This window comes from Leptidea sinapis, chromosome 13 (genome assembly GCF_905404315.1).
Source record: "Leptidea sinapis chromosome 13, ilLepSina1.1, whole genome shotgun sequence".
In the NCBI taxonomy this organism is placed as follows: domain Eukaryota; kingdom Metazoa; phylum Arthropoda; class Insecta; order Lepidoptera; family Pieridae; genus Leptidea; species Leptidea sinapis.
The window spans coordinates 274,051-301,695 of record NC_066277.1 but is presented as its reverse complement, the minus strand read 5'-3'; the positions used below and the strand labels follow the sequence as shown (position 1 = coordinate 301,695).

Sequence of the window (27,645 nt, the reverse complement as noted above, 5' to 3'; positions counted from 1 at the left end):
AAGGATATGTACATACAATGTAAGATCCTTATCATCTTATGAAAAATACCTAGAGTTATCACACGCTCTTGAAAACATCAATTACAACGTATTGAGACTGTAAGAAGGAAAAACTGCAGCATGGAAGAATACAGTATTATGTAACATAGGCAGACTAAAGGGTTCTCTCTGTAGAAGAGTTGGATTCCTTATAAATAAAACTCATAGTCACAATATAATTAACTTCAAAGGCAGGGTAGCCCTGCTACAGTTAAAATTCGGAAAGCTATCTCTTTCTATCAACGGAAAGTGAAATAGAAATGTTCTATGATAACATCAGAACGGCTCTAGATACCGTGTGATAACACGGTACTATTCTTATTATAGGAGATTTTAACGCAAGGATAGGTAAGTCGAAAGAACATGAACACCCTATTATGGACAGGTACCTCTATGGTAAATTAAATGAAAAAGGTGAGAAACTTATCTCATTTGCAAACAAAATTTAAACTGTCTGCATGTGTTCAATATTATAGTCCGCAAATAAAGAGAGTAGAAAATAAATATACAAATGATTTAGGTTTTCTTTAGTGTTAATTCCGTCAATATAGCTAACACTAAAGAAAACCTAAATCATCTGTATAAATATGGATTTCCGCAAAGTAACGCCTAATTCAATATTTTTTTTTTTTTTTAGAAAATAAATGACATATAAAAAGTCCTATTGGAAAAAGATCAGAACTTATAAAAACAAAACCTAAAGACAGAAATACTAGAGGTGAACTCAGTAAATATTTAAATAAACAGTAAAATAAATTAAACAAGACTACGAAATATATAGAAAAATAATAATAGAAACAAATCTGGCTAAATATAGAATTACAAATAGGGGAAAGAAGGAATTCATATTACTGAAAATGGATACAAAAACTGAGTACGGAACCAATAAAAACAAATTCAAGAATAGACATACTAGAACAGGATCCTGACTTTTACAGGAAGCTCTATAAATGTACAGACTGACACAAAAAAAAGGAAATCTTCGCCTTCTCAAATGTTATCGAAAATTATGTTATGGAAATCAAAGAGCCCGAAGTTACAAAACACAGAAAACAAATTAAATTGAATTAAAGTCCTGGTTGAATGGAATCACAAACGAAGCTATTAAGATAAGAATACCCGCCGTAATAACACATCTTAGGAGTGGTAGTGCCATGTTGGGTCCTCACGGACTTAACCGAATTGGGCCGGCACGCCCGGAGAAATACCACTCCCCCACTCGAAACCGGTGTGAAATAGCGGCTATGCCGCTGTGTTTCGTCCGGTGAGTGGGGTATCCGGAGGCCTACACCCCCCCTCCCAAATACAAATGGCAGCACAGACTAAAAAGAGACTACTCCAGGACGGTACCAGGCTATGCAGCCCTGGAGAATCCGTCCCTGGGCGTCCACAATTAGGGCCTACAGGACTGTTAGGTACACCTAACAGTGGTTGCCCAGGCTGCCCCGCGTATTCTGGAGGGAGCAAATCTGCGCTGACTCGGGGCAAACAGAGCAGGAGGCTCAAACCACCCTCCTCCACACTCGCTGTGGACTTTTGCAACATCAGGGGGCTTCGACCAAATTTAAATGCCGTCCACTTTTACCTGGAGACTGCGAAGCCGGCCCTGCTTTTTTTAACCGAGACACAGATATCCTCCCTGGCTGATTCATCTTACCTTTCCAACCCGGGGTATCATTTGGAACACTCCTTTATACCACAGGGTGGCGTGTGTGTTTACGTCAGGGAGGATGTCTGTTCTCGACGCCTGAGTTTTCTTGAAGGACAGGAACTATACATCATCTGGCTGCGTGTAGACTGCGATGACCATCCGCGAATCTACGCATGCCTGTATAGGATAGCGGTAACGCAGAGACTGACCGTCTCCTCGAACACATCCAAATGGCTACAGATTCCGTGTTGGAGCAGATCCCCACTGCAGAGATCGTATTTCTTGGCGATTTTAACGCCCACCACGCCGAATGGCTATGCTCACGTACCACCGATCATGCAGGGAGATCTGTTCACGACTTTGCCTTAGCATATGGTCTGACGCAACTGGTTATTGTGCCAACGCGAATCCCAGATGTGCAAGATCATACACCTTCACTGTTGGACCTTCTGTTGACCTCACATCCGGACGGCTTCCTAGTTTCCGTTGACCCTCCTCTGGGGTCGTCGGACCACTGCCTGATCCGGAGCACCGTGCCGATCACGCGCCTAACACGGCCCCGCTTCTTAGGCTGTCGCCGCGTGTGGCACTATAGGTCAGCAGAGTGGGACGAGATGCGGTGCTTTTTTGCATCCTACCCGTGGAGGCAGATCTGCTTTTCGCTGGGAGATCCAGATGCCGCTGCTGACGCTGTTGCTGATGTGGTACTGCAAGGTATGGAACTCTTCATTCCATCCTCCTCTGTGCCTATCGGTGACAGGTCCCAACCATGGTTTGGCCGCTCCTGCAAAATGGCCTCTCGCCGAAAGCAGGAGTGCTATCAGGCTTGGGTCAATGCGGTGGTATCTAAGGATGTGAATTCCAGCGAACTTAAAAAACACTTCAATCATGCCTCCAGGTCCTTCAAAAGAGTTATTGATGACGCGAAGTCGAAGCACATTGGCAGAATTGGCGAGAAACTTGCACGCCTTCCCTCGGGAACTCGTGCGATCTGGTCACTTGCCAAGGCTGTCCAAGGAAACTTCTGCCAGCCAGCCATTCCGCCACTGCACAGGGATGATGACTCGCTGGCCCATGACGCAAAAGAGAAAGCTGATCTCCTGGACTACCTCTTCGCGTCCAACTCGACTCTGGATGACCAAGGTGCACCACCACCGCATATTCCGCGGTGCGATTCATATATGCCGGAGGTAAAAATCCGGCATGGTGCCGTGCTTAAGGCGCTTCTCACCTTGGACATTCACAAATCGAGCGGGCCCGATGGCATTCCCCCGATAGTGCTGCGGACATGTGCTCCGGAACTGGCGCCGGTCCTTACCCGTCTTTTCCGGCTCTCCTACTCATCAGGCGTAGTCCCGAAATTATGGAAGGCGGTTTTAGTGCACCCGATCCCTAAGAAACGTGTACGCTCAGATCCGTACAACTACCGCCCCATTGCCATTACCTCCATTTTCTCCAAAGAATTGGAGTCGATCATCAACCGCCAGCTCTTGGGATACCTAGAGGGGCACCAGCTGATCAGCTGCTGACCCGCAAGGCTGCGTGCTATCCCCTACACTGTTTCTTCTGCATATCAATGATATGCTGCAAATCAGATATTCATTGCTATGCAGACGACAGCACAGGGTATGCTTCCTACACCGGCCGTGCCAAAATGTCCCGGGATAGCGTCGACGAGAACCGGAACAAACTTGTGTCTGAAGTCGAGACTATGCTTTCCAAAGTCTCGGAATGGGGCCGACATAAATTAGTCCAATTCAACCCCAAGAAGACACAAGTTTTTGCGTTCACCACTAAAAGTCTCCCTTTGTCGTATCCCCTCGATTCGAGATCACTCCTCTAACTGACACAGCCTGTATTGGCATACTTGGCGTCGATATATCGAGCGACGTTCAGTTCCGTGGTCACTTGGAAGAGAAGGCCAAACTGCCCTCTAAAAAGCTTGGTGTACTCAGTAAGGCGAGACAGTACTTCACCTCATGCCTCACATGGAGTACTGTTCTCACCTCTGGGCGGGTGCTCCCCAGTACCAGCTTCTTCCATTTGACCGCATACAACGAAGAGCGGCTCGAATCATCGACGATCAAGTCATCTCCGATCGGCTTGATTCTCTAGCATTGCGTAGAGATGTGGGTTCTCTCTGCATCTTCCTTCATCATTCCATCATCTTCGGGTTGATTCCAGCGGCCGAATTCCACCATCGGACATTACGTGCAAAGTACCATCCGCATCACGTAGACGTCTGGCATTCCACAACCGCGCGTTTTGTTCGAAATTTCTTGCCTCGCACAGCCACTTTGAGGAATCAACTACCGGCAGCGGTCTTCCCGAACAGATACGACTTAGGGACTTTCAAGAAAAAAGCATGCTCCCACCTTAAAGGCCGGCAACGCATTTCTTGACACACCTGTTGTTGCGGATGTCCATGGGGGGTTGCCTCACCTCTCCCCATCCCGTGAGCCTCTTGCCCGTTTGCCCCCTCTCACATAAAAAAAAAATCTTACTCGACTTTTCAACTTTATATTTACCACAGAAGCCATGCCCTTGCAGTGGACTATTTCAGAAATAGTACAGTTATACAAACAAGGAGACCCTCATAATATAAAAAAACTAATTCATTCACTCATTCTAATGCCAAGTATTTATAAACTGTTTGCATCAATAATACTAAGCCGGATCACAGAACGCACAACCCAAAGAATAGGCTGGCTACCAATCCGCTTTCTCAAAAATGGATCATATACATTCGGTCGAACAATAAATTGAGAAGTACAAATAATATAATAAAACCCTCTATAAAGCCTTTGTGGACTACAGCAAAGCTTTCGACAGCATGAACCACTCAGCCATCTGGAATACTTTAAATAAACTAAAGGTCAACTCAAAATACATAAATATAAATATATAGGTATATCAATAGCGTCTGCAAAGTTAAATTAGAAATTGAAGGAAATGACATCAGGATTGAAAGAGGAGTTAGACAAGGAGATTTGGAGATTTTAGAGATTACTCCTAAATTATTCATAGCCATACTAGAAGAAAGATTTCTTAAGTCATCTCAGATTTGCCGACGGTATAATAATCTTTAATGAGAACCCAAATGGAAACTATGGTTAATCAGTTACATCAGTGACAGTTACATGAGGAAAGTGCCAGAGTAGGCTTGTAAATGAATTTTGAAAAAACAAATATTATGACAAATGGTCTATCAGTACCAATAAGCGCCGGATCACAAACACTGGATATATATACATATATATAGGAACTGGATATATATATAGGAAAGCTAATATCCTTCAATAAAATAAGTCATGAAGAGGAAATAAAACGAGGAATAAATCTAGCCTGGAAAAAATTTTGGAGCCAAAAGGAAATTTAATAAGGAAACAGTTTAGATTTCAAGAAAACGGTAATGGAAATCTGTGTACATCCAACCATGTTATATGGCTGCCAAACATGGGTGTTTACCAAGAAAGTACAACACTTAATTAGGACATGTCAGTGCGGGATGGAAAGAAGCATGCTTAAATTAAGGAAAATGAATAAGGTAACAGCCAAAAGATAAGGAAGACAACAAAACTAACTGATGCCTTAAGTCAAACATTAAAAGTAAAGTGGCAATGGGCCGGACACATTTCCCGACTAACAGACGCTAGATGGACCATTCAGACCACAACATGGATGGGACCTGCACGAAAGAGAAATTTGGGCAAACATTATACAGGCCGATGACATTATAGAGATTGCCTGAACTAACTGGCTCGAAAAAGGAAAAAATAGAAAGGAATGGAGGAAGCCTTTACCCAACTGGGATCCATTTGAAAATTATGAAATTAACTAACATTTTATGGCTAACTACATACTTACACTAAAATCAAATGAACATTAGTAAAAAGGCTTTAATATTATTTTTATACTCCCCCATAATGAAAGATTGGCTTACGGCCGTTCCCAATATTCAGTCTTTCTCTTACTTGAGATAAAAATCGTAACTATCGTTGACTTTTCTGTTCCACGTATAGCTTACCAGCGATGTAAAGTTTGTATGGAAATTGAAATTCACGCTACGGCCGTTCCCAATATACTATTTTCGGATAGATATAAATTACTACTACAGACAGCGTGCACGGATAAGGTGATTTACCGTCGATAAGTTTATTGGGACAGAAAAGTCAACGATAGTTAAGATTTTTATCTCAAGTAAGAGATAGACTGAATATTGGGAACGGCCGTTAGATCTGCAGCAAACGCGGATAAAATATTGGACAGTTAATTGACATACGACGCGACTAGTTTATTTTGTATATTTTCATAGTATTAATAATATGTCCCACAATATATTATTATTGGGCAGTGCAGCTGATATTCATACCGTATTCTTGCTGCATAAGAGGACTATTCGCGCTATCTATAACCTAGATCCTGAAGAATCAAAGCACTTTAAAGAAATAAACATTTAAAGTGTCGCTTCACAATATAATTTGTGTATTTATACATGATATCTTTATTTTATTGTATACAGCCACGCTTCAAAATTACCAAACGGCCCATTTTTTCTTAGGGTTTCGATCTTGATAAACACATCGGAGTTTATTTGCGATTTTATTTCTCTTTAGAAAAAGCAACAAAAAATTTCCATCGAAATCTAACAGTTGTAATTTGATGTTGATATTAGTTACAGAGTACTTCCGTATGCCGCCGCTGTTTGAACTGGATAACTATGAACAATGCATGACCCGCGAAGATGGTATGTTTTGTGTTGTTGCTGTGGATGTCATAACAGAGCCTGATAATGACGTAACAGATATCATCACAGTAAGTGGAGAGCTTGTGGATGAGTTGCTTGCTACATTCTGTAGTTTATAAATATTATCTACCTCCTCTCCCGGATGTGGATAGCCACATGCCGTCCTTATTAGATCTTCTGCTGACTACACATCCCGATAGTTACCAGGTCATTGTCGACGCCCCTCTCGGAACGTCCGACCATTGCCTGGTCAGGAGTGTAGTGCCTATACGACGCCCACGTCGCAGACCACCAGCGACCCGCCGCGTTTGGCACTACAATTTAGCAGATTGGGATAGGATGCGTTCCTTTTTTGCATCCTACCCTTGGAGCAGGGTTTGTTTCCCTTCGGATGATCCTAGTGCCTGCGCCGTTGCAGTAGCCGATGTGATACTACAGGGCACGGATATTTTTATACCAAGCTCTGTAGTACCGATCGGTGGCAGATCACAGCCCTGGTTTGATGCGTCAGTTAAAGCAGCATCTGACTGCAAAAAACAGGCGTATCGAAATTGGGTTGCGGCGCTGGGCACAAAGGATACGAACTGCATAGTTCTTAAGAGGAAATACAACCGTGCCTCCAGATTTTTTAAGCGGCAAATCGCCCGTGCAAAGTCAAAACACGTCGTCAAAATCGGCGAGCAGCTGTCCAGTTACCCGACCGGAACACGCAAGTTCTGGTCGTTGTCGAAAGCTGCTCTTGGTAACTTCAGCCAGCCGTCCATGCCGCCGTTGCACATGAGGAATGACACCCTGGCCCATACGGCAAAAGAGAAAGCCGATCTCCTGTGCGCTCTTTTCGCCTCCAACTCGACTCTTGACGACAACGGAAAAACACCGCCGACCATCCCGCGGTGTCAGAGCTCTATGCCTGAAGTACAGTTCAGACAGAAAACTGTTAGGCGAGCTCTGTTTTCGTTGGACGTCAGGAAGTCGAGCGGGCCGGATGGCATTTCTCCAATCGGTCTTAGAACGTGTGCCCCAGAGTTGACGCCGGTGCTAACACGTTTATTCCGGCACTCTTATTCCAAAGGCGTAGTCCCTGACTCATGGAAGTCTGCCCTTGTCCATCCGATCCAAAAAAAAGGAGACAGTTCGAATCCGGCAAACTACAGGCCTATTGCTATTACCTCCCTGCTCTCCAAAATCATGGAGAGCATAATTAGCCGTCAGCTCTTGGTATACCTAGAGGGTCACCAGTTGATCAACGACCGACAATACGGGTTGCTTCTGGCAGGTGATCTTCTGGTATACCTAACACATAGATGGGCTGCGGCTATTGAAAGCAAGGGGGAAGGCCTGGCAGTTAGCCTGGATATAGCGAAGGCCTTTGATCGTGTATGGCGTAAGGCGCTCCTCTCTAAACTACTAAACCACTAAAAAAACCCCATTTGTCGCATCACCGCTCTTCGACAACACTTCCCTAAAAGCCTCGCCTAGTATCGGAATACTGGGTCTCGAAATCTCGAGCGATTGCCAATTCCGTGGCCATCTGGAGGGCAAAGCCAAATTGGCTTCAAAGAAACTGGGCGTCATTAATAGAGCACGGCAATACTTCAAGCCGGCCCACATTCTAGCGCTGTACAAAGCGCAGGTCCGGCCACACATGGAGTATTGCTGTCATCTCTGGTCTGGCGCACCCCAGTATCTCCTCCGTATAGCTCGATCCATTTGACCGCGTGCAACGCAGAGCAGCGCGAATTGTCGGGGACCCAGTGCTCTGTGAACGGCTGGAACGGCGTTGCGTAGAGACGTCGCTTCATTGTGTGTCTTCTACCGCATTTATCACAGGGAGTGTTCCGAAGAGCTGTTTAACCTAATTCCTGCCGCCGAATTCCACCTTCGCACGACACGCCACAAGTGAGGATATCATCCTCACCATCTGGATGTGTGGCGGTTTACAAGGAGCTTTCTTCCACGTACTACAAAGCTGTGGAATGAACTTTCTTGTGCGGTGTTTCCGGGACGATACGACATGGGTACCTTCAAAAAAAAGCGCGTACACCTTCCTTAAAGGCCGGCAACGCTCCTGTGATTCCTCTGGTGTTGCAAGAGAGTATGGGCGGCGGTGATCACTTAACAACAGGTGACCCGTACGCTCGTTTGTCCTCCTATTCCATAAAAAAAAAATCTACCTTAATTTTTCTGCAACGACCTATTCATGTAAAGACTTATTTAAAAAGTTAAATATTTCACATTGTCCAATATGTATATATTTGAAGCTTGTAAAGTAAAACAATATAAACTATAATAATGATTTATTTAAAAAGGCCATTGAATTAAATCCTCGTTCCACCCGATTACCGGATAGAATAGTTTATGGCCACTGACCCAGAACAATATTATACCTTATTTATGCACACATACGCAATGTGTATAAAATTATTCAATCATCTACCACTAAAAATAAAAAAATTACCACAGAAACTGTTTAAATTGTTAATCGACCAAAATTTTTATGGTGTAAAGGATTTTTTAAATTTTAAGTATACTTTTAGCATGCTAATTTAAATTAGCTGAATTGAAGACGCTACAATAAATAAAGATATATATTTGTATATTGTATTCGACGCATTCAATAAATTTCATTTCATTTCCAAAAAAAACTTGTTGTCCTATGAATCGTTTAAATCTTCTTACTGACCATTTGGCATCATCAGAATGACGGCAGATTGATGGCGACATTAAAGTAAGATCTGAACAAAGCTGAGTTTGTTGCGGCTATTCCTGGGTCAAGGCTTGCCCTGAATAACTCTTGATGCCTAACTAATAACTATCACCATTACGTATTTTTTGTTATATATACAAATTTTTAGTTGACAATAAGGGACGAGACGGGCAGGACGTTCAGCTGATGGTTATTGATATCCTTTGCCCATTACAACACAGTGTCGCTCAGGATTCTTGAAAAAACCCAAAAATTCTGTGCAACACTACAATTGCACTCGTCACCATGAGACGAGATGTTAAGTCTCATTTGCCCAGTAATTTCACTAGCTACGGCGCCATTCAGACCGAAACACAATAATGTTTACACATTACTGCTTCACGGTAGAAAATGGCACCGTTGTGGTACCCATGACCTATTATTACCTACCCATGACAAAGCCTCCCATTGGTAACGGGGCTAAATATCTAATGATAGCTTCATGTACTGTGGGCTACTGTTGTTGCGACATTGCAAGACAACATGGGTGATGGTAATCAGTTCCTTTAAGGAAACTCGAATTTTAATTTCTCATCTTAATGCAAAAAATCAATAATTCTTCATTCTTTTAAATAAAAGAATAAATAAAAATAAATAAATAAAAAAATAAATATTTTTTTTAAGCTCGACCAAAACACATCCAGTATTTTACCCTTAAAACAGCTAAATACTTCGCTTACTGTTTCCGATAATTTTATTTTCAGAAGTTTTCCGTGAATAAGCTAAAACGATTTAATCATTCAATCATAGAGCGAGGGATCTGTGTCACGAGAAGTTGCAGAAGACAAAACATTCACAATTTAAACATGGAGGACTTAAAAATAGTCCTTTCGGAATGCCTTAATGAAACTATTTACAATGAATATAAAGTAAAAACAAAAGTATCAAGAATAAATTATTGCCATAATTCTAAACGACAGGAAGATGTAAATGTGGATATTGGAGATTGGATATTTGTTATTATTATTTTAATAATAGTTCTGCTCAATATTATTGGCACTTTATATGACGTGCAGCTGGATATAACAAAGAATAAAAATACAGGTATGATTCGGGACGGGTCGATCCCATCTCGAAAATATGGAAATAAAGATTGATTCTCGAAAGCTACTTATTGCTTTTTCCCACTAGTATAAGGGAAAAAATAATAATAAATAAATGGTTGCGAAACTGAAGTGGAGGTGGGCAGGGCACATAGTTCGACGGACAGGTGGCTGGTGGGGCAGAAAAGTCCTCGAACGGCGACCACGTACCGGAAGATGCCGTGTTGGTAGGCCCTCCACAAGATAGACGGAAGATCTGGTCAAAAACCCCGGAACACGTTGGATGAGGGCAGCGCAGGAACGATGTTTTGAGGAGGTCTTTGTCGTCTTCCGGCTGATGATGATGATGATGATGATAGGGGGAAATGACTACAATAGCTTTATGTGGTCGATTTCATGAACGTAAAACTCTTGACTAATGCCTTGTCCACATAGAACAAACGAAAGCCAGCGAAAGATCTGCCTTCTTTTTCGCTTGCCTAGTCCAAACACTTTTTCTCTTTCCTCTCTTAGTTTGTTGTATATCTGACTAGATTATCTGATAGACATAAAATATATACGCGTATAGACAAAAAAGGGCTGCAAGAGAGAAGAAAGTCTCTAACGGAGACAGAAGGAAAGCGAATCTTTTGTTACTGTAACCCATTTTGATTTACAGGTCAGTAAATTTGTTTTTTTTTATTGGCATCCGTCACTTCTGGGATTGAGTATACAAATTAAATTTATACCAAAATCCCAGGGCTCTAATAGAGCGAATATAAAATTAAAATAATTACGCATAAACTAACATACTGTTTAAATTTGAAAGATAGACATCTCAAGTCAATCTCCTTACATGCAATTATTGTGTTGAGCAGAAAAAAACAAAAGGTTATCAACTGTAAAGTAGGTCCTATGGTTGTGGCATACATACAACAAAACATAATATCACGATATGCGGATCACGCGGGTGGTTAGATTAGTTGGTAGAGCGCTGGGACTGCTTCCAAGAGGCGCGTGTTCGAATCCCGCATCGTCAATAAATTTTGGTATAAATAATTTTTTTATAATATTGAACTAGATAAGCGCACACATTGTCACGCACTATCGAGCGGTCAGGTTGCCTATTATATAGGCTATAATATGTAAATGAGATAGTGATGTCTGTGACGTGCGTTATGTTTTCATGTTTTTGTTCTGTAGTATGTAAGAATTATAAAACGTAATAGAAAACAACGCCCCATATTAATAACAACTGAATTCACAAATTCACACCAAATCACTAATTTACGTATTAACAATCAGAATTAATTCAATTCGAATTGAAATTAAACAATATTGCACCACGGTATCCATAGTTTGTTGGGAGCCGATGAACTGGGCTCAAACAAAAAAATCGCATACGCAAAAGAGATAGCAGATATTGTAGTGTATTAGCTTACTCTCAATACCAATCGAATTTATGTGTCTCTGTCACATAATTATTGTTATTTTAGTGAAGCATATATTGTTCATATTCTATCTACGAGGCTAGTATTTTCTACTAAGTCTATGATCACTTTTATTTCGAAAAGTTTTAAACTGTTTATTTCTTCTTCTTCATGAGTCTGTTGAAGGTTTTATCAAAGAGAATTTAAACACTGTATGGTTTTATTATAGAGAGTTCATTAAAGTATGTACTGTTTAAACATAATTTAATCATTGTTAAATGTTTACGCTACTAGCTTTAATATATAGGTAATATTCATTACGGTGTAATTATAGGATATTATAATTAAAAAGAGTTTTATCACAAAATAAACGAAATACTACTTAAATATATATAATACTTAATATTGATGTATTTTCAGGTAATCCGTATTTACTATGTTTTTCACTAATCAAAAATTGGAACAAGTATACCTCAAACGAGCATAAAGATCTTAGATTTAAAAGTTTTCAAGGTCTACACGTAATAAGGTACGTATTTGCCATCTATATTGTATAAAAATATTTGTTGTTTTGGATCAATAAAAATGCAAAAAAGGCTTCATGATTTTACGAAATTGCACCCGCATTTTTTTTTTATTATAAACAGAACAACGTTTTTCTGGTCAGCTAGTAGTAATATAAGTCATAAAATCATGATGAATCAACATTCTCTCGCTTATAAAACACATTCTTATAAACTATTTAAAAAACAAAATGTATTTATTTATTTTATCAAAATACACACTCTCATTACAGAATATTCCAATGCGATAGAGGTACATACATTATTACATTCTACATTTTTATATTTAAATTTTATAACATATTACTAATAATACTAATCTCGTACACCCTGAGTGCAACAAAACAGATCCGTTTGTGAGGCTACTTCGTTAATAATAATTGTACGAAATGCACGAGTCATCGCTGCCTGGCTTAACAAGTTGTTACGCGCGACGGCACCATCAGCAACGGCGGCCGACGTCGGCGCCATACGTACTTATCCGGAACAACAAAATGCAGTCTGCCCAATATATCTGCAGGTCCCTTCTAACCTTCCCTCTTACGACGTTGTATAGATATGAGATCAGCGCCAGGTCCCTTCTAACCCTCAAATCGCAACATCCTAACAATCCCAAAATAAATAATGTGGAGTACATAAGCGGATAAAAAGGGTAAACCCCGTAAAGCATCATGTAGAGAGTTTCTTGCGCCGCTTCTTCTCTCTCAGAGCGCCATTTTTTTCCGAAGCGGTAGTAGTATCTAGTATATTAGAAATTACATCAAAAAGAATTCTAAAGGAATCAATTTTGAGCAAATAAATGCCTTTTATACCTTTTATTTACAGGTACCGCGTAAATTTGTTTTGTATACGCTCTAACATTAGAGTGTAAGCTAGTGGCTAGCTTGTATGCTTAGAATCCATTGGCACGATTTTTGATAAAACAAGATTACTACTATATCGGGAAAAAAATCAGGAATCCAATGGTGGTATTCATTTTGCGAGAAATCGTCTACTTTACGAGATATGAATTTTTAAGTTTTTAATATTTCATTGATGATAACCTCTTTATGAAGTTTGACTTTGAAAGTTAGTGATTGCGATGAGAAATATTTTATGATTCTGTTCATATAAAATAATATTAACGCGATCCCTGTATAATTTAAGTTGATCATATAAAATCTTTTGCCAGAAACTAAAGTAGGTTAGGTTTAGTTAGAATGTTAATACATATGGGCAACAGCCAGTATTAATTGTAATGTTTCAGATAACATAATCTAGATGAGATTAAAGATTATAGGTATTCCCAATGATATTTAAAAGTATAGATAGGTTACGTAGAAAACATTCGGTGTTTGCAAATGATACACTAACGCACACATCAATAATTTAACATTGCAATAGCACGATACATTACAATTATACATCAGAGAAGGATAGTAAATGCAATTATCGCAAGCGAAAAACAGATACCTCTAATTTGCTAATTGCTTCGTATTTCTATAGAGAAAATACAGTTAATGCATTAGATATGATTTGTTACCGTACACCGTGATTTATGCCTAAATTACGATTCATTCATGAGTTCATGTAGTAAAAGCTATAAAGTAGTAAAACTGCATTGAAATTAGGTAGTTGATTATATAAAAAAAAATTAATATTGATTATAATATATAGCCACATTGATGATATTAATTATTTATATATAAAATAATAAAAAAACATACAGACACCAAAACAAAACCGAAAGTTATCTACAGTAAGGGTCCCATTTTTACAATTTTACTAACATATAACAACGGCTCCCAAAAAGTTTTAAGATTACAATTATTATTTTTTGTATCTTATATTATTTATGAATGTCTTTTTGTTGAGGGTTTATTACAATATGGTAATGGGAGAAGAAGAAAATGATCCATTGATTCTTCTGCAGTTAGCAAGGGATATACTGAAAAAACTCCTCCGTAAACAAATAGCACTCACTGTCTACATCCGCCACCTACCCTAAAACTTGTTTTAGTAGTTTGATAGTTCAGCTACCTATATACGCACTTGTTTATTAAAAAAAATTCATTCACTGCAGCAATGAATTTTTTTAACATCATTTCCTAAAATATTATACCTCGATCATCCCGCAACAGACAGCATCAATATTTTGTCATTTCTGTACGTTAATCTATGATCGGCTTGGCGGCGATTGGCGTTGTCATGGCAACAATTTTTTTTGTTAGATAAATAATTGAAATCAAATAAAATGTTATAATTTATGAATTCTATGATTTTTTTTTATTTTCGTAATTATTGCATCTTCCCATAACACAAGACGGCATTTTAATGTTGTACCTATATATAATTGTAAACAATTCTGTCAACAACAAACGCATGTGTACCGTTTTTTTATCAAGAGAGCGACTGCAACAAAAGGAACCAATTGACTCAATTTAGGCGATTGTTTAGGGTATTCCAAGCCAAAACTTATCTGAAAACCAAATCCTTTTCCAGAAACTAAAGGTAGGTTAGGTTAAGTTAGAACATAAATACATATTATGAGCCCGGCCGCGGGCCGGGAAACAACTAGTATTTATAGTAATATTTCAGAAAACAGAATCTAGATGAGATTAAAGATTATAGGTATACCAAGCTAAAACTTATCTGAAAACAAAACTATTTTCCAATAACTAAAGGTAGGTAAGTTAAGTTCGAACAAAAATACATATGAGCCCGACCGCAGGCCGGGCAACAACCAGTATTGATTGTAATATTTTAGTATTAACAGAATCTAGATAAAACTGAAAGTAATATACCGAATTTAAGTAATATTAAAAAAATTCTAAATCTGAAACTAAAAGTTTCCTCACTCTGGGAGTGCAGGGTAGGGTAAAGGGGACCCCTCAAATTCATGCCGATGGATTCAAAATTTTTACCAAACTTTGCTAATAATTGAAACTAAAATGCCGGGTTGCGTAGTAAAACTTTGTAAAAATAATAATACAAGAAATAAGAAAGACACTGGGATAATATATCTTCAGAAAGTATTTTATTAATTTCAATATAAAATAACACGAAGCGTCTGCAACAAAATTTTAAAGCTACCATTGAGTATCAAGATGCCAAGCACACAAGCATCTAATAGTTGCCGTCATAAAAAAGCTATTGTTCTTAGATAGTTCGGTATCTATTTGGAGGGCAGCGGAGACCAATCCTTAATCTAAGAAGTACATGCCTATACATACATCTGTTCCGTATCTAATTATAATAAAAACATAATTTTGCATTTTTTCACAGAACTGTATTAATATTCATAATAATCATGGTGCACGTCGTGTGGCTAATGCCATTCACTTTTGTTGACAATCCTCGAGATCTTGAATTGGTAAGAATAAATATTATTTTATTATTAATCTTTGATAATGTTTACAAAACTATTACCAACCTATGTATCTACTTAGTGCTGGTTTCACATTGAAGTAGAACGCGATTACAACACTTTGAACTGAGCTTACGCATGTAAGTAAGATTACAAATTAAATTCGGATTTCACCAACATAAACTAAACGCAGTTTTAGCCCAAACAAGTTTAAAAGCTGACCGCCGTTGGCCGTTCAATATATTTGATCCTGTTCTAGAGTTGTCATTGTCTTTTTTTTAATTTAAATGGCTCCGTCGACTGGATGTCGACGATTCAGCTACGTCAAGGTGGAGAGTTTTTTTTTTATTTAGCTGATTGAAGTACAGAAAGAACTCTAATAAACGGAAATTATCAGTTGATATAGCTGCGTTTTCCTTTTGTGAACTGAAGAATACGCAACAAGAGTTAAAACGGTTAGTAATGTTTACTCATAATTTTAGCTACCCTGTTAGTATCCAATCAAAATTTAAGGGAGAAATGTGTGAATGTAAGTGGGAATATGTGCCTAATAGAAGCGTAAATGGAGGATAAATATTACAATTTAATATTATCGTGGGAAATAAATTTGTAAAGAATCTTTATGAAAGGGGAATTACATAAAGTGAGAAGAAAAGGAATGTTGATAGGGTGAGGGATTTGCTTCGGTAGAAGGTCACTAGGTAGGAAGTCATTATCGTAATAGAAACATTGATATTTACTAAAGAATTTTGATTTTGTTCATACTTATCGATGTCAGTTTTGACAGGTATTTGAATCTATTGTTTATGATATGTAAACTTAGTTTTCGTCAACACGCTCAAAAGGTATTGGTGAAATCGCTTAATCGAAACTGGCATTTGTACTCGTTTACGTAAAACTTAGTTTTATCAAACTCAGTTTGAAGTATCATTGGTGAAATCGCTTATTGTTTAATCAAGATCAAGACTGGCATTTGTACTTGTTTACGTAAAACTTAGTTTGAAGTATCATTGGTGAAATCGGAGCGTATTATTATTTTATTTTCTAACTCATTTATTCCTAAACATTACCTGGTAAGCAAGACCAATAGTGTCCATGTATCAAACCAAGAATAACGTTTATATTTACCAGTGGCAGTCTCCTTTACACACGATGCCGGCTAGATTATGGGTCACATAACGGCGCCTATTTCTGCCGTGAATCAGTAATGTGTGAGTATTACTGTTTTTCTGTCTAAAGGGCACCATAGCTAGTAAAATTATTGGGCAAACGAGATTTAAAATCTTATGTCTTAAGGTGACGAGCGTAGTTGTAGTGCCGCTCGGAATTTTTGGGTTTTTCAAGAATCCTGAGCGGCACTGCATTGTAATGGGCAGGGCGTATCAATTACCATCAGCTGAACGTCCTGCTCGTCTCGTCCCTGATTGTCATAAAAAAATATATATTATCTCTATAATTTAGCTCGGACCAACGTGGTATTTACATCTCCAGGTACTGCATGTTTGACCAGTCTGCTCAGAAACACTATTTGATTTCACTTACACTTCTAGTTTTCCAAGGACTATGTTGGTAATGTTGGTAAATCTTACAACGTTATTTAAATTTTGAAATGAAGTATTTTCCTGTTTACAATATATTTCTACCGGCCATGATCTTTTACAAACACCAAATAAACTATTTAATGATTGATTTATTAAATAAGAAGCTTATTCCAAACTAGGGTTATAATAAAAAAAGAAGAGCAAACTATATTATACACTATACAGCATACAAATACACACATCAAAAAAGCATCATGATATTACAAATTTACCATTTATGTTAATTAATTTCTAAGTCTTTATTCACTCAAAGTGCATAGGTATTTAACCTTAAGGGAATTTGTTTGAATTTAAGTGCGTTTTTATTTCTACGTTTATAATTTTATACGTCTTGATTTTATAATTTTACCAACCATTTAAATAAAGTTAGCGACAAAATTGAATTATTAGATATTCTTTACGTCTTGGGGCGACGTCATTTGACGGCAAATGAAATGCAAAGAGCTGTAGGGATGTTGCAAGCGGGAAGTAATCAGTCGCAGGTATCTCGGCATTTTGGCATTTATAGAAGTGTTATTTGTCGTCTTTGGCAGCGCTACAATAATACAAGGGATCCCGCTGAACAGCATTCAGGCCGTAAAAGGAGTACAACGACTCCGCAAGACTAGTACATACAACTGACTGCAAGGCGCCAGCCGATGTTAACCGCTCGAGAGATAGGTTTGTAGTTTGGCTACAAAATTCAAGTGGTGTTGATGTAAGTTACCAAACTGTGCGAAATCGATTGCATGAGTACGGCCTAGGGGCTCGACGCCCACCGGTACGTCACGGGAATCGCGCTAGTTAAGGGTGCTAACCCTATAGCTTTATGATTTGTCAGCCAAAGTAGAGCATATCAACAAGTCGTAGGTACATTTACTTTACACGTGTAGAACCTTCTGGAAACAATATTGCTGATGTACCAAATTACTTTCCCACAGAAATTATTGCTGATGTACCAAATTACTTTCCCACAGAAATAGGACTCTCTTTGTTAGAATAAGCTATATAATGTAAGTTTCCGTAAAATTAAGTATTCTGTGTTTAGTCTTAGCTCCGTAAACATTGTAAATCGGGTTTATTGAATAAAGTTATTTTTTTATAAAGTAACCATTCAGTTATTCCTTGACTGGCGCAGCCGGTAAGTGACCTTGTCGTTTGGGTCCTCTGTGCCATCGCGAATAAAAATTTTCGGGCAACAAAGCAGACTCCTAACGTTCGTTTTGACGATTAATCGGGTCAACGAACCAAAAATAAATTTGTCAAGAGAAGACACGGCGCGGAGCAAGCTGACCAGAATCACTGATCACAGAAGGAGAGTGGAGAAGCGGGTTATGTGAGTAAATCTTTTCACTATCCTGTCAAATTTCCTTTTATATTTTCCTGGTGATCTTTATATGTGTTTCGTGTAATAATAGGGATTAGAAAAAGCCCGTCCAGCACGTTGCATACATAATTTAGTTAGTAAAGTGATTAAAATCTCACGTTAGTTACTTATTTTGTATTTGAATTTATTTAATAAATAAAAATGGAAGGAATCGTAGTTGTACCTTCGGAAGTTTTGAAAATAATTCCAGTATTCAGTGGAGAGACAAGACTCTTATCGTTGTTCATCCGCAAAACAGAATACATTATTAGTTTATATAGAGGAACTGAAGTACAAAATGAATATCTTTTTAATGCAATTACTAGTAGATTAGGCGGAGAAGCAGCTAACTTAATTGGTGAAAGAGAATCAATACAGACTTGGGTGGAATTAAAACAAATATTACAGGATCATTTTGGGGATCCAAGGACGGAGGGTTGCCTTGTCCTTGAGTTAGAAAGTTTGAAAATAAATAGAGGCGAAAGTTATTTAGATTTTTGTAACCGAATACAACAAATAAGGAGTGTTTTAATAGCCAAAATTAATGAAACTGTCGATGATGCAGCTGTCAGGTTATCTAAACAAAATATATACACGGATCTTTCTATGAAAATTTTCTTGTTTAATTTGCCGAAATATTTAGTAAGGTTAGTGCGATTGAAAAATGTCTCAACATTAGAAGACGCATTAAAAGCTGTTCTAGAGGAACAATATTTTCAAGAAGTTTATGATCAAAAACAAACAAGGTCCACTCAAAGTAATCCAAACTTTCAACGGCGAAATATTCACCAATATAATTTTAATCAACAAGCATCGACAAGTACACACAATAACTCGCCGAAATTGCAACGATCTATTAATAATTTCACCTCTCATCGTAATAATTCACCACATTATGCACTTCAAACAGAAAATGGGAATAGGTCCCGTAATAACTTTTCTCCACATAATTCATTTCAATTAAGAAATAATAATAGGTACCAGAATAATCCTTGGAATCAAAATAATCCATCCTATAATAATTATTATACATTGGAACAAGCGAGGCCGCAAAATGCTGACAACGCTCGTCGCGGCTCGCAACACGTACAGCCAACGCCGGCGACGGGATCAGGTTGCAATACCGATGTAACCATGAGAACAGCTAGTTCGAGACGTGTAAACTATACCGATTATAACGATAATGAAAATAATGTGTTACCAAGTACTTTTAATGATAATGAACAAGTAGGAAATTTTTACATAAGGGCCCCTACACACGAGAATGGATAAAATTAAATTGTAATATATTAAATCTCCCGCATATACGTATACCAGAAATTAATGCTATCTTTATGATTGATACCGGTAGTCAACGCTCGTTTATAAGCCCAAAGTTAGCGAATCAATATTTTTGCGACTTCAAGCGAAACTTAAATTTTGAAGTAGTTAGTACTCATGCTAGTAGGAAGCATAATGAAGTAGTGTTTATACCTTTACCTAGATTATTTAAAAGTGATGAATGGCACAAATTTTATATTTACTGTGTTGATGATAGGTATGACGGCTTAATTGGTAGTGATTTATTGACTCAACTTCACGCAAATATCGATATGAAAAATAAAAAATTATTTACAAAGGGCACTTGCATACCGATTATTTATAGTCCGCCAATACGTGAAATTTATGTATTACCTCCAAGTAGCGAATTAAGGGTCAAACTTCCAGTAAATTTGTTACATGGTGAGGGCATATTAAACTTCACAGAATTTACTGAAGGTGTTATAATGCCAACAGCTTTAGTAAACTGTATACATGGTTACGCGACAACTGTTATTCAAAATTCCAGATCCGAGCAAATGGAATTAACAGTGACTTCTTCTTTTAAAGTCGAACAGTACTCAGGAACGAATTTAGAATTTGATAGGGTAAATTTAAATTTTACTGATAAGTTTAATTATAACATAGATCTACTATTAACAGATAATCTCTCAAAGTTAAGAGTAGATCATATGAATAAGAAGGATTTCGAAATTAATTATAAAAAAGGGTCACCGAACTCAAATGCAGACGCCTTATCTCGCGTAAAAATAAATACATTAAGAGAGGATAGTAATAATATCGTAAGTTCGAATGGCGGACAAATTAGGGAAATAAAGGTTAAAATGTTAGATAATGAAAGCGAATCAATGCAAGTTAATATGGATAGTAAAGAAACTAGTAGAAATTTAGAAGATAAAAATGAAAATGAAGTAAAAATTTGCTTATCAGATTCGGATTCAAATAGGTTGAGCATAGAAAGAAAAATGGTTCCTATCATATACATATCGGAATCAGATGACGGAGCTACTGCTCGCTTAATAACGAATGGGGAACATGAAGGCATACCAATTTTAAATGAAGCAATAGATACCAAACCGCGACAAATACTTGTCTACATTTGGTATAAAAATGACATCAGCGTAAACCTGCAAGATATGAATCAGAATCCGGGAATAGCGCCGTTACGGATAAGTACAGCAGTTATTCAGAATAGCCAGTGGACTATTTTTAAGACGTTAGATTTAGAAACTTTAGCTAAATACTTAGAAACTAATATAAACCAGTATTTTAGATTAAAAGATATGATTTACTCGCAAAATGAGTATCATAATGAACTTGTAGGATTAGCTTCACAGATTGAATCTTTTATGCAACTTACAAAAGATAGATTTAAACAAATTTTGCCCAGTAAAAGGCTAAAAAGAGGCTTAATAAACCCGTTAGGTTCTATTATTAAATTAATTTCAGGCAATTTAGACAATGATGATGCTATTAGATATAATTCCGAGATCACTCAAGGACAGAGAACATTCGGTAGAAAGAAAACTGTCACTTATGCAAAAGGCTTTCGATAAGCTTGTTAATGTTTCAGATGATTTAAAACATAACTTACTTTGACTGAATATTAAAACTTCGCAGCTACGAACATTGCAGTATAATCAGTCAACAATACATAATATAGTCAGTCAAATGAATACTCTTCATCAAATCTCAAATAACTTTCGAACTATCTATAATATTTATATGACTTGTTGCTATGCTCTAGCATAGCAACAAGTCGTAGGTACATCTACTTTACACGTGTAGAACCTTCTGGAAACAATATTGCTGATGTACCAAATAACTTTCCCACAGAAATATGACTCTCTTTGTTAGAATAACCTATATAATGTAAGTTTCCGTAAAATTAAGTATTCTGTGTTTAGTCTTAGCTCCGTAAACATTGTAAATCGGGTTTATTGAATAAAGTTATTTTTTTATAAAGTAACCATTCAGTTATTCCTTGACTCGCTCGTCGAAATGAATGGTGTAGAGAACGCAGAACATGGACCCAGGAACAATGGGATAAAATTATGTTTTGCTATGAGTCGCAATTCGGGTTTAGGCCTGATACAAGAAGGGTGCGAGTGTACCGTCGGCCCGGAAATACTGAAAGGCATTCAGGTGCATTCAGGAAGTTCATCCATACAGCGGCTGAACAGGCGAACTGAGCTCGTTTTTGTAAATGGAAACATGAACGCTGAAAATTACGCTGAGGATATTCTCAGACCTTATGTCCAACCATTCGCACAAACCTTTGCCTCCGATTTTACGTTAATGCATGACAATGCGCGTTCACATATAGCTCGGCGAACCAGTCAATACTTGGCAACGGAGAACGTCCGGGTATTGCCCTGGCCAGCACAATCGCCAGACCTCAACCCCATCGAGCACGCATGTGACATGCTCCAGAGACATGTTTTGAAGGACTTGGACGGATGACAACAACCCAACAGCTACAATTCCATTGGGAGCGAATACCGCAAGATGACAAGTTCTGAATAGCAGAGGAGGCCATACTTTTTAGTAAATTATCCTATTCTTTCACAATAAATTCATTTTCTTTAGAAATTTCATTTTGTTCTAAAAATGTTTAGTTGCTTATGTACCTTAATTTCAGCATTATATTCTAATAGTGTTAATTTCTGTTATTTAAAGAACTTATAAAGACAATAGCTGCTATTTTTACAACCTAGGACCCTAAAACATTATTTTAAAAATAAAATACAACGTTATAATGTGAAAAACCATCCTTAAATTTAAATTAGTACATGTTGCTTAGATTTTTTTGACGTGTGTAGTATATATTATGGTATAAGTAAACCAAGTTGCTCATTATACAGAGGCTGTGGAGCCCTGGGCGAGAGCAGCCTAGCAAAAAAAAAAAGAAAAAAGTGATTCACTCGATTGTAAGAAATTTGCAGTCATTGATAGATTGAGAGATCACGGCTGTAATCTTGTTAAAAACGGAGATAGCCGAAATCCAATACGTTATAAGAACGACGAACGAACTATTCGCTTTCAAACTTAGCCGGATTATACTTCACCACCAATCGCCAAATGTAATTACTACTATTTCAAACTTATGTCACAGTGATTTGACACATCACGTTTCATACTAAATTAGATTTAAATTTTTGCTTAGGCAGTCCCGCCTCTTTTTACATAGTATTTACATTCTCTTTGGGCGAGGGCGTAAATTGGCCGAGTGTCGAGTGAGCAAGTTTCATACGCTTTTTATCAACACACTTGCGAGGAAAAAAACAAACATGTACCTATAACATTATTATTATTATTTGGGAATTTCAATGCACTTAAATCCTAGGATCGATTGTGCGGTGTGCCCCCTTCTGGCGCTGGCGCGCCTGCTCTCAAACTTAAAAGTTAAGGAGGAGAATCGAGGCTACTAACAACGATGCGTGTCACTGTGCCGAGATTTAAATTATATCCTCGAGACCTTTTGCTCTTAGAAATCGTTGGATCCTCAGAGGGTCCAGAAGAATGTGTATGGGGTCTTCAGTGGCTTCGCAGCAGAATCTGAACAGGTTTGATTCACTGAGACCCATTCTGGCTAGGTGGCCATTAACTTGCAATAGCCGGATAGGAACCTCGTGAGGGCTCTCAGTTGTGTCCTGTCCAAGCGTATGCATTTTTGGCATGCTTACGTTGATAGTTGCCTAGGAGTAGCTTAGCTTGCCGATGGCCTGGTAACGAGGACCAGTAGCTGGCTGCCTCCAGCATTTCTTGCTTCCTTAGGACATTGCGGATAAGAGATTCACCAGCTGCACAAAAGGGTTCAGGGCCTATGAAGGGGGATGAGACACCATCCTTAGCTAGCTGGTCAGGTTTCTCATTACCTTCTATTTCATTGTTCCCCAGTGTCCAGGCCAGTGTAACTTTATTTCTCTTGCAGAGGATATCCAGGTTTCTTCTACATTCCCACACTAACCGTGAAGTTATTGTGTAGGATGTCAGTGCCTTGAGAGCTGCTTGGCTATCTGACATTATGGCAATGTTCCTTGACTGGTAATTCCCGTCGAGGTTCATTTGTAAGCACCTGTAGGCGGAAGTATATGCACTAGACATATACTTCCGCCTGGTATATAGTTGCTGCTTTACCTAAGGGTTCATGATATTTGATTGCTGGGCCGAAAACTCCAACACCGGTACCGGTTTGAGTCCTGGAGCCATCCGTGTACCACTTTATGGTATGACTATCTAGGTTTACCGTGGTGTCACAGTACCTATTGCATAAACCATTTAGTTTTTAAAACAATTGGTGAATTTACAATTTTCAAAACGATATTATTCCTAAAATATAAATGTATTTTCAGCAGCTTAAAAGGTCTTTGCTACAAAAAAAAACTGTAATATCCGGTAAAATTGAAAATGCTCTGTTTACTCTCATATAATATTCAGTTAGGTACTAACTTAACTTTGTAGGAATAAATCTGTTATGCACTAGTGTGCATGGATTGAGAGATGAGATGATCACAGTGTGCTATACTTACAGCAAAAACATATGACCCACAGTACTAGAATACTTAGGAAAGCTGATAGGTTAGTGACTACAGTCGTTCCGCATATCACTTTATCTCAGAACAATTGCATCTGGATGGGCATGAAAATTTTCAATAAGATCCCTGATTCATTTAAGTTGTTACCTTTTTCAAGATTTAAAGTATCCTTATACAGTTGACCACTTCAAAACACATTTTATTCTATAGAAGAGTTTTTTGACCACATTATTCTTATCTTGACTATAATCAATATTTTTTAATATATCAAATTATAATTTTGTGTAAATATAAAATAAATTAATTTATATTCTAATAAATGGTAATGGCTAAATAGGAAATACTGCTATTGTAAGACAAAATTTGTACCACCCTATTTAATAGCAAATAAATAAATATGAAAATGAATTGTAATAAGGCTCACTTTACGAGCAAGTGTACTGAAAAATTATGAATAAAACGTATGATTTTAACAGATATGTTTAAGACATTTTTACAAGCATAAATAAAGTATTGATTATGTTTTAGAACTTCGAGAAGCTGTCTTACCAAATGGTATTCAGTGGATCAGCTTTAACTCAAGTCTACTTCATGATGTCAGGATGTCTCCTCACGCATGCGCTCAAAATCAGTGCGGAGCAACACCGTGTATCGTGGACAATATTCCCATTGATATTAATCTATAGATTAGGAAGGTATCTATAATAATAATAATCATAGGTTAAATAATGTTATGGTGCACAAAAAAAATTGAAAAACAAAATTTTAGAACGATGCGGGACTCGAACCCGCGACCTCTCGCATTCTGTGCGAGCGCTCTTACCACTGAGCCAATCGTTCGAGTGACGTATCGTTGATAAATCTTGTGTGATTTGTTCGACTCTCAGGTTGTGGCTTCATCTACAGTAGATCTACTACTAGATCTAGGAGTAGTAGTTAGGGTTATCACTTAAAAAAATAACAAATTATTTAATATTATGGTGTTAAATTTAATGTGTGTCGCAATGGGTAGGCTTTAAATGATTAAAAAAATATGAAGAAATTCAACCATTAATAAAAATTAAATAAATGTTCTATATCTTCTACCGCTAAGGTCGGTTTCTAAATCTGTATCGATACTGGCTAACAAAACAAAAAAAATACTTTTATATAAACAATAAAATATTAACACATACTAATAAATATAATTTATGAAAGTTTTAATTAAACGTAATCACATCACTATATTACTAGGAGTCTTATACACACCTATATAAGAAGAGATTAATCGACTAATCGCTAGTTGCAGAAAGCATCCTTAAAGTTAATGTTTCATTAAATATAATACCTTCTCTTTCTTTTTCATTTTGACAGTCAAAGATAGCAGGTATGGATTGTATGTTTCAGGGTTCTGCCCGCAATAATGTTGATCCTCGGTTTCACCACCACGTGGTTTCGCCACCTCGGCAATGGTCCATTGTGGAACTACTACGTTAGCCCGGCCGTCTGCGATTGTCGGCAATACTGGTGGTCACATCTACTTTTCATGAACATCTTTCTGCCTGATACGGAAGATAGGGCGTGCTTAGTTCAATCTTGGTAAGTTTGGTACTTAGCTAGATATAATTTACTCACCTCCTCCTATTTCATTTTCAATGAAAAAAAATAGTACTGCCAATTAGGACCTGTAGATCAAAATTTTACGATGTCACTCATTCCCCACATTGGAGGCTCTAAAAGTCATAATTGTCAGTAAGATTTCGCGAAGAACACTTACCTCGCGTTCTCATTAACATTAACAACAATAATTTTATAATTTATTATATATTATACCCAATTCCTGAACAATATCTTTTATATGACTGTCGTATTGTAGCTCGTACATAGTCAAATTGGTCCTTCGAGCCGGATTCCTGCAAATAATGTTCGTGCTGGCGTGAGTACAGCGATTTTATAAATAGGAATAGTTAGGAACCGGTTAATGTAATATTTTCCCAACTTCTAGCCTGAATAGAACTAGATATCCCAGAAATAAAGTCACATGATGTGTTATTAGCCCTGTAATTTAGATTATGATGTTTTTAAAAAAGGATGTAATTTTCAGGCATATCTCGGTGGAAATCCACCTATTTACCATTGGTTTGTTCATCTATCTGGCCACCAGGAAACGTTTCAGGAGGCTTGCGTTTACCATCATGTTCATTATTGGGTTGGTTGCACCAGCGCTACATGTGTGGTTCAAGGATGTTGAAGCTACTCTTGTGATCTATCCAGAGTAAGTCTCGTCTCTCTCTCGTCATGCCTTGACTAGATTATTCCCCAAGCCAAGCTTGCCTAAAGAAGTTTTAATTCAATAACATAGAATAGGGAAACATTCTTACGAATGTTTTTTATAATAATTATTATTTCAAGATTAATACCAAGTGAAGTTTAATTACTGGTTACAATACCCACCAAAGCTACTGCAAATTTGATTTTTTTTCGTGACATTAAGGGATGAGACCGGCAGGGTGTCATGTGATAGTGTTGCCCTTTACAATGCAGTGCCCCTCAGGATTCTTGAAAAACCCAAAAACTCTGAGCGGCACTATAATTGCGCTCGTCACCTTGAAACATAAAGTGTAAAATCTAATTTGCCCAGTAATTCCACTAGCTACGACGCCCTTCAAATCGAAACACAATAATGCTTACACATTACTGTTTCACGGCAGAAAAAGGCCGTTGTGGTACCCATAATCTAACCGGCATGCTGTGCAAAGGAGACTCCCACTATATGAACAATTTAAAAGTTTTGTTGCTAGAAACGATCTTTGGGATTAAAGGAGATTTAAAATTAGATATTGTATATTGATGTGACCTGAAGTAATTTAAGTAGAGTATAATATTTCAGATTTGTTCGAAAACTGATGAGCGATGAGTTCCGTAATGTACATACCTTGTCTTACAACAACTTGTCAGCTTACGTCATCGGAATGTGTTTGGGACTGTACATATATGACGCACAACGAAATGATAAAATGTTTCCAAAAAGCAAGGTAAGTTTGAACAAAAATGCATCTCAGTTGAGTTAAGCTTCTTCACATTTTAACATTATAGATTTTTTACCGCAAAGTGTAATTGTGAACCAAATATTTCTAATTAAGAGAAGGGTGGTGTTGCGAAAGTTTTGTTAGTAAGTTTTGACGGAAAAACAGACCTTTACTTACAGAACTCAAAATAAGCCTACGCCTAATTGAAATTTAGTTTTGTATGAAAAGTGATTTAACATAAGTTTGAATTGTAATTACAATATAATGGTGACGAAGTATAATCCGGCTA

General features: G+C 37.7%; 2 protein-coding genes and 1 non-coding gene across 3 annotated transcripts in view; 1 reads left to right on the top strand and 2 right to left on the bottom strand.

Moving 5' to 3' along the window:
* Window positions 1–27,645, top strand: part of LOC126967704 (O-acyltransferase like protein-like) — an 89,089-nt gene that overhangs the window by 56,510 nt on the left and 4,934 nt on the right. The gene's annotated exons all lie outside the window — the stretch shown is intronic.
* Window positions 25,116–25,188, bottom strand: Trnas-aga (transfer RNA serine (anticodon AGA)). The gene has a single exon. It is a non-coding gene; the product is annotated as a tRNA-Ser (tRNA).
* The window catches only part of LOC126967703 (nose resistant to fluoxetine protein 6-like), a 48,594-nt gene continuing 47,497 nt past the window's right edge, over window positions 26,549–27,645 (bottom strand). The window contains exon 10 of the mRNA XM_050812305.1: window positions 26,549–26,661. Coding sequence (XP_050668262.1) covers window positions 26,635–26,661 — 27 coding nt within the window. The 3' untranslated portion in view covers window positions 26,549–26,634. The remainder of the gene's footprint in view (window positions 26,662–27,645) is intronic.